The sequence below is a fragment of the Typopeltis vanoorti genome, chromosome 7 (assembly GCF_054136105.1).
Source record: "Typopeltis vanoorti isolate ZY-2024b chromosome 7, IOZ_Tvanoo_1.0, whole genome shotgun sequence".
NCBI lineage: Eukaryota > Metazoa > Arthropoda > Arachnida > Uropygi > Thelyphonidae > Typopeltis > Typopeltis vanoorti.
Window position 1 is genome coordinate 12,585,525 of NC_143555.1, and position 12,870 is coordinate 12,598,394.

Below are 12,870 nucleotides of genomic sequence, written 5' to 3' on the forward strand. Positions count from 1 at the left end.
GCTGATGTTTTTTTCCTCAGCCACAGTTTCCATAGCATACGTCACAGCTAGTCTCAATACTGTCCTGCAGATTTTGCCTTTTAAATTGACCGGCACCCTCTAGTCACATAGCACTTCAGCCATCTCTCACCAGTTCCTCCATTCAGCTTGTATCCTGCATTCCACTTTCTTCTCATCCTCTTTCACTGTTGAAAGTATCTAAAGTCCTAACCTTCCTGATGACATTTTCTTCCACCTCCAGATCTGTCTCTTGGCTACCATCCACTTTGCAACATATATACTCTGTCTTACTTCTGCTCAGTCTCATACCTCTCTCTCTTCTAGGAAATTGAAATCTCCATCTTTCCAGTTTAGCTGCCACTTCTCTTGATTTTGCACACAGCACAATGTCATCTGCATACAACATTGTCCAAGATGCATCTTCTCTCACCTCCTCCATCACAATATTAAACAGGAACAGACCTAATGCAAGCCAACTGTCACTTGAAAACTTTCTCTCCCCCAGGCAGGTCCGAACTCTTGTCTTGACATTTCTGTACATCTCCTGAACAAACCTGACATATTTCTCCAGTACCTACTTCTCCCTCAGACACCTCCACACTTCTTGCCTTGGCACTCTATAATATGCTTTCTCCAGATCTGTTTCACCTATATAGGGCAAATTACAGGTGCAACCTGTATACCCCTTGAAGGTACATGGCAGGAATTTGATGATGATGATGATAAATACGGTATACTCCAGAGTGAGCCAGATCTGTCACCAGCAGAGGAAGTGGATCCTTGGATGAGTTGAATAAGTTCTTTAATTTTGCAGGAGGTTTAAAGGTTGTATTTCTGTAGTATCCGGTTTATTTTATCTGATACTCCTTTAATGTATGGAATGGTTACAGTTTTATTGCAATCTAGTTTATTTTTCTTTTTAAGTGGGGTCTTGTGAAGAATTTTGTTGATAGCATTTTGGCTGTAGCAATTTTCAGGAAGGTATTGCTAATAACTTTTAATTCATCTTTAAGTGCTTGTTCTCTGGAACAATCTTCAAAGCCCTGTTTTTTTAGTGTGTTAATGACACCTAATTTTTGTGTTGGGTGGTGGGTAAGAGCTTATGTGTATATGTTGGCCAGCATGTGTAGGCTTCCAAGTAAACAGTGAAAGAAAGACTGCCAGAAGGAAGATGTGTGACAAGTGTATCTAGAAAAGGAAGTGTATTCTGACTTTCACTCTCCATTGTAAATTGTATATGTTTATGTTGTTTGTTCAGGTGGCTGAGGAAAGTGTCTAATGTCTGGCAGCCATGGGACCAGATAGTGAAAACATCAATGTATCTAACCCAGTCTTTGGGTTTTAAAGTAAACGAATCTAGAGCACTTTGTTCAAAAGCTTCCATATAAAAGTTAGCAATCGGGGAGTATAACGGTGAGCCCATGGCTGTGCCTTCTTTTTGTAGGTAAAAAGTGTTTTTCTGCACAAAATAGCCAGAATGTAGTACATGTGCAAAGAGCACTGTGATATCAGGTGGGAATTTGTCCTGTAAAAGAATAATTGTGTCACTGATTGGGACATTTTCGAAAAGGGCAGAGATGTCGAAGCTGACTAATAAATTACTTTTTCACAAGATGGGGAAAAAGCATTCCAGTCAGTCTGGTCCATTTTTCATATGGGCATTCATGTAGGGGAACGTCATTTCTGTTAAGACATTGCACAAAGAACAGGAAAGTGATTGTTTCCATATGTGTTCTTTTCAGTGGAAGAATGGAAGGGGAACATATTGTAAGATCGATTGCAGGATATGAGCAGGTAGACATTCGGAAGAAAGTATCGAGTCTATTAATCAAAAGGGAGAGGTCATTATTGTCAAGGATTTGTTCAATGATAAGCCAGATCTCACCTATTTGTGTTGCCACTACACCACAGCGTATTATGGTCATTAAATTTATCTATAAGAAGTAGAGGTTCAGGCAGTTGCAAGATAAGGTTATCAAGATCAATTTCAGTTAACTCAGCATTCAATAGTAAATAAATTGAACACACTGTAATAAGAAATCCCACAGATAGGTGAATCATTACTGCTTCCAGAGTAGTATTAAGCTGGACATGGAAAGGAGTATGACTGCCCACTAGGATAACTACTCCCCCATGAGCAGGACCACATCCAGTTCTATCCTGGAGTACAACAGTGAAATTCCTTAATATAGGTCCACATTAGGTCTTAAGTATGTTTCTTATAAGCAAAAGAACTCTTATAGGTGCTGAGGAGATTTTGTGAAGCACACCCAAAACAGGACACCACAAAGATATTCAATAATCTCTCATTTATCCCATCATTTTGGGAAACTGATTTGCTGGTTGGTTATATAGTACTGTTCCAGGAGTCATATGGCAGGCTAACTCATACAAGGACAGGTTAACTGAGGATTTGATTATTTGAAAGGCATTAAAAAAAATGCAGCATTGTGTTTAGAGTAATGCTGCATACTGATATTTCTAAGATACAGTCTCTAGTAGTGACAACACAAATACTGACAATCAGCAACACAGATGCTTATTTCTTGCCAAAATGCCAAGAAATAAGCAAATTTTATTTTACTCTATTTATTCATTTTTTTCATGTAACTCCCACCTACAAAAGGCTTCTCTAAACTTATAGTACATTCATACCATGGGTAGGTCATATAGGAGATTTTATTATTTTTTTATTTTGTTTTTACCAGGTCCAGAAACCCTGCTCTAGAGACCAAACATGGAACTTTAAGTCACCTCAGCTTTCCAATAAGCAAGGAGGTGGTCTCACACTGGGCAATGAAATCCATCCCCCATCTAAAGATATTCACAAACATCCATTCCCGTAGCAGGATTCAAACCCACAGCCTGTTGGGTTGGAGAGTGGATATGCTAACCACTTGGTCAACCAGGCTTGCAAAATATACTGATAATATATTGCCAGCCTGGTGGGGTGAATACCTCACAGGAGGAATTTAAAATGACCTCATTGCCAGCTACATAACAACTGAAATGCCTCACCATTGACAGACTCACACATGCCCTCAAAAGTTCCTGGCTGGTGTCTGATGGCAATGCAAACATGCTCAAGTTTCAGCAGTTTCAATATTCTCCACTATGGTAGAGTACACCAAGTATTTCAAGTGATCCCACAAATAAAAAATCTGAGGATTTAATTCAAGTTACTGAGAAAGTCGTGTAACTGGTCCATCTTGCCCAATTCATCTTTCAGGAAATCTCAGGTCAAAATGGTCCACCACGTGGTGAAGTTACATCATACATGAACCACATTTCTCCTCCATGCCATGGGAACATCAAGCGCGTTGCGGAAAGTTTTCTACTACGTTCTTCAAGAAGCCAGGGTACGAAACCCCTACCAGCCTGACAAAACATATCTAAAAAGATAAATGAAAGTACAATGATGAAAAATTGCTGCTGTTGTCTTGATTGAATAAATGTAAAGATTGATTATCCCACATGTGATTGTTGTGGTAGCTGAAAATATAACCATTAGTGAATATAGTCTATCTGTGAAAAGCACACAAAATAAAAATTGTTAGTCCAATGTAAACTTCTAGAAGCCACTAACAAAATATCAATCTATGATGTTGATCATCAAAATACCAATCTATAAAGATCATCATCATCTGATAAGTGTGTTTGAACCCACTGGGTATAAGAAATATGAAAGATCACATATAGATCAATATAAGTATTCCTTTTGTGCCCCCCCCTCTTGGAACTTGCAATATCTGAAAAAGCAAATACATAGGAAAGATCTTTTAACAAAGGTTGATTAACTAAATTTATTTGGTTTGAATTGAAAGTCAAATATCTTATATCAGAATTCCAGAATACTCATATTTAGTGGCTCATAGGATAAACAAGAACTTATTGTACTGGCATATCCTACTTTTATAATTTCAACACATTAGCTAGAAAAGATTTAACATCACTGTAAGAGGCCATTCAATTCTTATTGTACTTTAAAAATATCACTGATATTTTCAAAGTACAGGTAAAAAATAAACAGTGATCATTACCTTCATTGTTAATTTAAACTTACCGCTTCAAGGTTTCAGAAATCTGAATCATCCGATACCGGTGATGCGTGATACCTTTTACACATTGTGTCTGTAGCTTGTGCAAATCTTCTATTGTTTTTAGGTAAGCTTTCTGTGCATTCTACAAGGAAGAAAAACATTACCAGCTTTTGTACCAGAGCAGCCTATGATATCATAATCTGATTTCAAATTAAAATATTTATTTTACACCACATTTCGTCAATCATTTAATTACATAACATTAAATGATTGACAAAATGTGGTGACAAAATAATTTTTAAAAAATTATAATTATCATTTGTCATCACTAATGAGAAAATCTGACTTCAAAGAAACCTCAATGCTCTGAAAGAGCAGTTAATTCTATCTGTAGAGTGTCCTCTGTCGAGTACAGGGACGCTTATTGTACAGGCACCTCCATGGAGTTCAAAGATTCATCACAGAAGAAACAAACTATCCACACAATCTATCACACCTCTCCTTGAACCCATTAACAGATAAAATACTCACAACTAACACTCAATCCATTCCATTCATTCATTCATTCATTCTTCTCTAAGCAAAAAAACCTAGTCTTAACACCCCCTACTAATGATGCATTTACTCAACTACCAGGGATGACCTTGTTCTGCATTCTCAAGCCAACTTCTGAGACATTTCCCCTGAATCAATCCTTGAAGTAACTTAAATGTTTTTATCATATCTGCTCCTTTTCACCTATCAGCCAACTTCTGCAATCCACACATCCTCAAATCTGGTTCGAGGTCTGGAGGTACAGGAGGAGAGTGTGTTTCAGATACTAAGTACTCTGGATGTCAGTAAAGCTGTGGGACTGGATGGTATTTCACCACGAGTTTTGAGAGAATGTGCTAGGGAATTGACAGTGCCTTTAACGTGGCTTTTCAATGAAAGTCTGGCTTTGGCAAAGGTGCCCAGGGAATGGAAGGAAGGTAAGATAGTGCCATTGCATAAGGATAGTAACAGACTGGAAGTGTCTAATTATAGGCCAGTCTGTGTGTCATCAGTAGTTGTTAAGATCTTGGAGAAAGTAGTGAGGGACCGTATACAGCATTGGGCAGATGAGGGTAATGTTATCTGTGAGAATCAACATGGATTTGTGAAGGGACGTTCTTGTTTTAGCAATATGCTAGCCTTTTATAATAAAGTTTCAAGAACATTAGATGAGAGAAAGGCATATACTGCAATTTTCTTAGACTTGGCGAAGGCATTTGACAGGGTGCCACATGATAAGCTGATATTTAAGTTGCAGCACATGGGTCTGGATGTCAGATTGGTCAACTGGATTCAGGATTGGCTGTCTGATAGGTATCAGAGAGTTGTGTATGGTGGAGCAGTTTCCAGGAGGCAGAGGGTTACAAGTGGGGTCCCACAGGGCTCAGTACTAGGACCTATATTATTTAACCTTTATATCAATGACATAGCCAGTGGATTGCAGGGGGATATTCAGTTGTTTGGGGATGATGCGAAGCTGGGAAGGATTATTAGTAATAGTGCAGATGTGGTAGCCCTGCAAGAGGATTTAAATAAGCTAGATAGATGGGCAAATGAATGGGGGTGTCAGTTTAATGCAGCAAAATGTAAGGTCTTGAGGTTTGGGAAACACCGATGGGATGCTGCATACTCTATGGGAGGAGTTATACTGGAGGAAGTTTGGGAGACAAGAGATCTGGGGTTGATGATTGATAGAAACCTGAAGTTTAGGGGACATGGTTGAGCCGTGGAATGCATTGCCTGATGGAGTGGTGGGAGCGAGAACGGTCAGCGAGTTTAAAGAGTGGTATGATAGACTTTGTGTTTCTCAGGGAGGGGGGACCTCCCCTCGACGAGTCTTGACAGACTTTATGTCTTAGGAAGGACCTCCCTCGATGAGTCTTTTGACTCCTTGGAGGGCTGAATAATAATAATAATCACAGGGAATACTCTACAGACACACCTCTAAATCCTCAACACCACTTATTCAGGAAACCCAGGAAACCAGACCATAACAACTTACTTATCTCTACTGGTTAGTGGGTTCTTCAATAGCCAAATAATCTTATGAGCTAACCTTAGCAACATGCCTTTCTAAACTTCAACTTTGTCTACCACCACGCCTAAATTTGTAGCTTCATCTATTTCCTGAAATACAGTTCCAACAATGTGGTGCATAGCTTATAATCAATTTTTCCCAAAATGCATAAATTTAGATTTCTCCACATTAAATTGACACCCATTATCTTTTGCCCATGCTAACAGCCTATTTAAATCATCCTGCAAGCTCTCCACATCGTCTTGATTAACTATTACTATACCCAGTTTTGAATTATAAGCAAACAACTGAAAATTTCCTATATCATTTATGTACAAATTAAACAGTAGTGGTCCTAACAATGAACCTTGTGGCACACCACTACTCACTTCACACCATTAACCTGCTTCTTCCTGGATTCTACTCCTCCATATCAATCTCCATTTGTTCTAATTTGCATAACAGAGCTCCATGTGGTATTCGGTCAAATGCCTTTGCAAAATCCAGCAGAATCACTGTGTAGCCATTTCCTTTATCTAACTCAGCTGTTATTCTATTACAAAAATTTAGTCAAACACTAAGGCAGGTATGACCTACCATTCACAAAGCCATGCTACTCCTCATAGAATGATATTCTTATCAATCCATTCTTGAATTCTTTTTGACCAATTTTCCTAGTACTTTTACCACCACTCCTGATATACCGATTGGTCTATAATTTACTACTGTAGTCTTGAATCTCCTTTATGCATAGCAATTATTTTGCCTTCTTTCCAATCCCTTGGAACTCTACCAGAACTGAAACTTAAATTAAAGAGCCTAGTCAGAGGCATTGCCAGTTCTCTTGGACATTCTCTCAACACACGAGCTCATATCTCATCTAATCCCACAGCTGTATTTACATTGAGATTCTGTAATATCCTAAGAACCTCCAATTCATTCACCTCTATTACCACATCAGTCTGTCATACCTCACTGTCAAACTGAGTGGCAAAACAGCCACTCAGTAACTCAACAATTTTATTTGCTTTTCTCACCTCGTCACAATCAATACTCATTAAGGTTATTCTTCCTCTTACTTGCCATATAATGAAGACACTTTGTGGAATTTCATTTGGCTAGCGTGGCTAGTTTCTTCTCTTAATCTGATTTTGTCTTCCTTACCATGCTGGTCACCTTTCTTGCCTGACCATTGTAATGTTCATGTTCTTGCTGGTCATCTTTCTCCCTATATACCCTCCACAACAATTTTTGTTTTTTGCAGCTCATACTTAATACTCCTCATCCATTTAACGAAACAGTGGAAAATGAAAATGACCAGATAGCAATGAAAGATAGAAAGAAATAGTGCACTACATAGTTCTTCACATAACAAAACAAAAGCAAAACATAAGATATAGTTGGAGAAACATATGCTGGATGTGGCAGAGAAGAGAAAGAGCATGAAAGAGTGGAAGAGGTAGGATTAGATATAGTTTTGCATGAAGACACCATTGTAAGAGGAGTGCTTAAGGAGAGTATGACAATATCTTGCTTCTCAAAATCAAAGATTAAGGATGTTACTGATGTTGTAAGAACATATAAAGTGAAAGATATTATTTTTTTTTATGGTTGGTACAACAAATGACCTAGCAGGTGAAGAGTACATGAGAAGATATGAAAGAGTTGCTGGAATAAAGAAATGGTCAGAGAGTATCAATTGTGAATCTGCTCTAACAGTATGATTGAACAAGCTGAGAAGAAGAGTCTTCATAGCAAGGGTTCCACATGATAAGCTGATATTTAAGTTGCAACACATGGGTCTGGATGTCAGATTGGTCAACTGGATTCAGGATTGGCTGTCTGATAGTATCAGAGAGTTGTGTATGGTGGACCAGTTTCAAGGAGACAGAAGGTTACAAGTGGGGTCCCACAGGGCTCAGTACTAGGACCTATATTGTTTAACCTTTATATCAATGACATTGCCAGTGGATTGCAAGGGGATATTCAGTTGTTTGCAGCTGATGCGAAGCTGGGAAGGATTATTAGTAATAGTGCAGATGTGGTAGCCCTGCAAGAGTATTTGAATAAGCTAGATAGATGGGCAAATGAATGGGGTTTTCCCAAACCTCAAGACCTTACATCCCATGAAACATCGATGGGATGCTGCATACTCTATGGGAGGAGTTATACTGGAGGAAGTTGGGGAGACAAGAGATCTGGGGTTGATTGATAGAAACCTGAAGTTTAGGGGGCATATTGCAAAGGTGGTGAAGGTAACACAGAGGATTGCTGCAATTATGAGAAGGACACTGACCTGCAGAGATAAGAGGGTTATCATTCCGTTGTATAAGTCTCTGATCAGACCACACTTGGATTATTGTTCTCAGATTTGGTCCCCAGGATTTGAAGGGGATAAATTAACTGTGGAAAAGATACAAAGATGGATGACAAGGATGGTCTCAGGACTGTACAAGGATAGTTATGAGAATCGGCTGAGGGAATGTGGACTGCAGAGTTTGGCAGATAGAAAAAGGAGAGGTGATATGATTGAGACTTTTAAACTGTTGAGAGGTGGTTACCGGGTTGACACTGGGGAGTTCTTTCACTTGGTTGAACAGTGGGAAGGAGTGATGACAAGAGGCCATCCCTGGAAGTTATGAAAGGAAACTGTGAGCAAGAGGGTAAGGAGTGGTTTCTTTGCATGGAGGGTGGTTGAGCCGTGGAATGCATTGCCTGATGGAGTGGTGAGGGCGAGAACGGTCAATGAGTTTAAGGAGTGGTATGATAGACTTTGTGTTTCTTAGGGGAACCTCCCCTCAATGAAGCTTGACAGACTTTATGTTCTTAGGAAGGACCTCCCACGATGAGTCTTTTGACTCCATGGAAGCCTGAATAATAATAATAATAATAATAATAAAAGTCAATGGTAGGTTGTGCAAGAGAATGCTGTGAAGTTTGCAGATGTGTGCAGTGAGTTCAATAAACAAAACTACTTAGAAGGTGAATGGTTTTCATTTGAATGGATTGGGTGTCTTGAGCAACTGCCATCCAGTGAGAGTTTGGAAGTACAGCCATGTAAACTACAGTGTTTGGTGGAGGTGGGGTCCTTTTTGCAGTCTTCCTTAATCTTGTTCCTTAGTCAATGATACCATTCTTTGCATTCTGCAGTCTTGCTTTATTTTGTTCTATTAAATATCTCAATTGTAATTCAAGGCTATGGCAGTTGTAATTTCTCCCGGAAACTCGGGTTTTTCATCCCGCATACAGACAAATCGGCCCTTAAAACACATGCAATTTACAGACAAAAAATACTAGCTGTGGTGGGGTGGGCAGTAGATAACGTTGATGTAGGTGATTGGTAGTAGAGGTTCTGTGTAGTAGTGGAGAAGGAGAGTTGTACAGCAGATGTCCTCCCGCGATGAGTCTTTGGACTCCTTGGAGGTGTCACGAATAATAATAATTTTGTAAATCCTCACACTGTCTGCTGATCTTTTCGTTATTTTCTTGATGACCATCCTGTCTTTTTCACTCAATTCAAGCATGCAATCTGTTAAATTCAATTTTTATATCTAAGGCCTTCAGTAGTTCAATATTTCATATTCTCTTCCTTATATGCATTTTCTTATTTTTTATTTTACATTTTTCAATAACGGGTGAATTGTCTCTCTATATCAGCTCCTGGGTAGCTATAGCATGACTCAAGTTGGTTTTTCTATCTCTTCTTCACTAGTTTGTAATCTGTCTGGTATCATGCAACATCTCCTGGTGATTTCCATGTATAGTGTCTTTGTTCTGGCACTTCAAAAATTGTATTGCCAACTATAAGGCCATGTTGTATACAGAAATCTAACAATTTTTCTCCTCCTGCATTCTTTCTGCCTAGTCCAAATCGTCCAGTTTCTTCACATTCACTGTCCTCTCCAACCACTGCATTAATGTACCCATTATAATTAAATTATCTTTAACTGACATTATTATTCTAGTTGTTCATATGCCTCTTCTATCTCATGATCTTACAAATTACCCTAATCTTTCCTTAGTAACAAACCCAAACCATTTTGTCCTTTTTCTCCTCTGCTATAGATGATTTTGTAGTTTCATTCCAGTAATCGCAAATACCCTTCCATCCAGTTTAACTTCTAGAATTCCTACATCTTTTTTTCTTGCTTGCCCTTTTAGTACTAATTTTCTTACTTTCATCTTTGTTCTCACAGTCCGAGTCCCAACCCGTATTGGTATTTCCTTACATTCCTAATATACTTCCCCACCCCACCCTCCTCTCTCTCTCTCTCTCTAAGTAATTTACTGTATTACTTTTCATTTCTTCATTATGTATATTTGCTATATTTTGCCCAGGGATTCTTAGCATTGTCTCCATTAAAGGGACAATGGGTACTAGGGGCCATGGTTTGAAGTTTCCTCTCCATAGTAATGAATGTGCTTGGGAAAATAGTGCAGTGGTTTCCCAGTGCTTTCTGCACTATTTTGTAACTAATAACAAAACTGCTGCCTCCTGCTATATTTTTTTCACCACCTAGTAGGTAAGGGAGAGAAGAGAGACTCCACTGCATGAGAAATAGCAAAATAGGAAAGATTCACTCCTTTTCCACGAATACTCTAATAACATTGGGTGAGGGTGAGGTGGGGAGCAAGAAAAAGATTGATACTAGCCTACAGCTAATATGACACACATATATATTACATAAAGTAAGGTATGGTTATAAAAGTTATAAGCATAAGAATTGGTTGACAGGGGATGATATTCCGTTTGGCTTTTCATCCTAGGGGATGATATTGTCACTGGGATAGAGTGCAAGAGTGTAGTAGTTTCAGTCAAGGACAGAAGGAACAAGATGGGAGGAAGTATTTTGCTCATGATAGCAAAAGAACTGAAGCCAACAAAGCACAGGAATATATTAACAAACAGGACTGGGCTGCAGAGAACAGATCATTTGAAGCTATTTGGGGTGTGAGATAGAGGCCAGCAGGATTATTATTATGGACAACTCCAAGGAGTCCTTAGACTTATCAAGTGAGGTCCTAAACATCATGTCAAGAACTATCTAACATTTGCAAAGTATCTATCATACTTTGCTTTGACCTCATTCACAGTCATGGCACCCACAACAGACCCTGGCAACCTATTCCACTCATTCACTACTCTCCAAGCATAAACCCTCACTAACTATACTCTTACTCATTTTCCATGGATGGACAAAAAGTTCTCCAACCACCACACTTATGGAAAATTTCCACTAAATGAATTCTGTTAAAAACCCCTCAGTAATTTGTATGTTTCAATCATATTGTCCCTTTTTTCCACCTATCAACCACGTTCTGTAAACCCCAAATCTTCAACCTGTTCTCATGAAGTTCATTCCATAGACCTGCTACCATCTTGGTCACTCACCTCTTACTCATCACCAAGATCTGAGTTGTGAATGATTGGAATGCTTTGCCTGAGAGTGTGGTGTCTGCAGAGAATTTGAGTGTGTTTAAAGCACGGTATAATGAGCTGTGTGTAGGATAAAAGGACCTTCCAGATGAGTCTTTGACTCCATGGGATCTTGGGTAATAATAATAATTATATACTTTACTTTACACATGTGGTTTCCTTGTTTTGTGTGATTACTCATGTACTTATTACTGCAATAAATATATATATATATATTGTAATTATAAAAATGTTTCTTTTTTTAATTACTTTCATTGACTTTCAAGTGGGGGGGGAGTTTAAAGTTTACACAAAAACGGCTCATATGCACCCTGCAGCCCTGACTCAGTAATTCTACTATTTTGAATGATTCGATTCCCTCCCTACCATCGGCATTCCTTAAAATCATTCTGCCATATACGTTCATTCTTTTACTTGCAGCATATCGAAAGAACTGTTTGGGATTCTCGTGTTGTAAGCTTAATGGAATGTATACAGCACTCAGAAAGTGTTTGGGATTCTCTTCAGCCTGTGTTGCTAACTTCCTTTCATAATCTGCTTTTGCCTTTCTTACCCCACTAGTTACCTTCTGGCCAGCCTTGTACTGTTCATGTGCCTGTGGGTCACCTTTCTCTTTAAATTGCCTCCATAATTGTTTCTTTTTTTGCAGCTCCAGCTTAATGATGATATTCATCCATTTAACTCCCACTTGATTTACTCTCCTGACTCTAGGTATGCAGTCTGCTATTACCTCCCTCAAACACTCCTTTACCACTTCCTATACACTATCAACATCCAGCCCTACAGTTTTACATACCATGGCACTGATTCAAGCAATCTCCTGAGCTTATATCATACTTACCAGCCCTGTATTTCCACATATACCCAGTCTTAACTGAAAATTTCCACACATTCAGCCACCTCCCAGATCAAACCATATGATCACTTAACAATTGGTGGCAACATGATCATATTTGTTATAGACAAATTCTCAGATGCAATTAATAGAGTGAGCACTCTCGATCCAGAAATTGTCAGTGCCCTTGACCATAGTATATTCCATTACATGCTGTCTCAGATAATTATCCCTTAGTAAATGCATAAATTACGTTTCCTTCCTCCCATGTGTTCTCTCCTCCTTCCAGTCTATGTTCCCATAGTTTAAATCACCCATAATAATTACCTTCCTTCCACTCATTGAGTCTATTTGCCAATGCATACTGTCTCCATCATCTTTTCCATCTCCTGGTCTATAGCAGCATCCAACTGTATATTTTGTTCAGCTGGCCTCAATCTCACACCAAATAGCCTCAAATGTGCTATTTTCACTGGCCTGTAGTTTAACTTCTCTCTTTGGTTGCAGT

The 12,870-nt window shown here is 38.8% G+C and overlaps 1 protein-coding gene across 1 annotated transcript in view; it reads right to left on the minus strand.

The window, feature by feature from the left end:
- LOC150104487 (transmembrane protein 120 homolog) overlaps positions 1-12,870 on the minus strand; it is a 281,398-nt gene that overhangs the window by 263,560 nt on the left and 4,968 nt on the right. Inside the window, exon 2 of the mRNA XM_090395665.1 lies at positions 4,064-4,182. Coding sequence (XP_090251791.1) covers positions 4,064-4,182 — 119 coding nt within the window. The remainder of the gene's footprint in view (positions 1-4,063; positions 4,183-12,870) is intronic.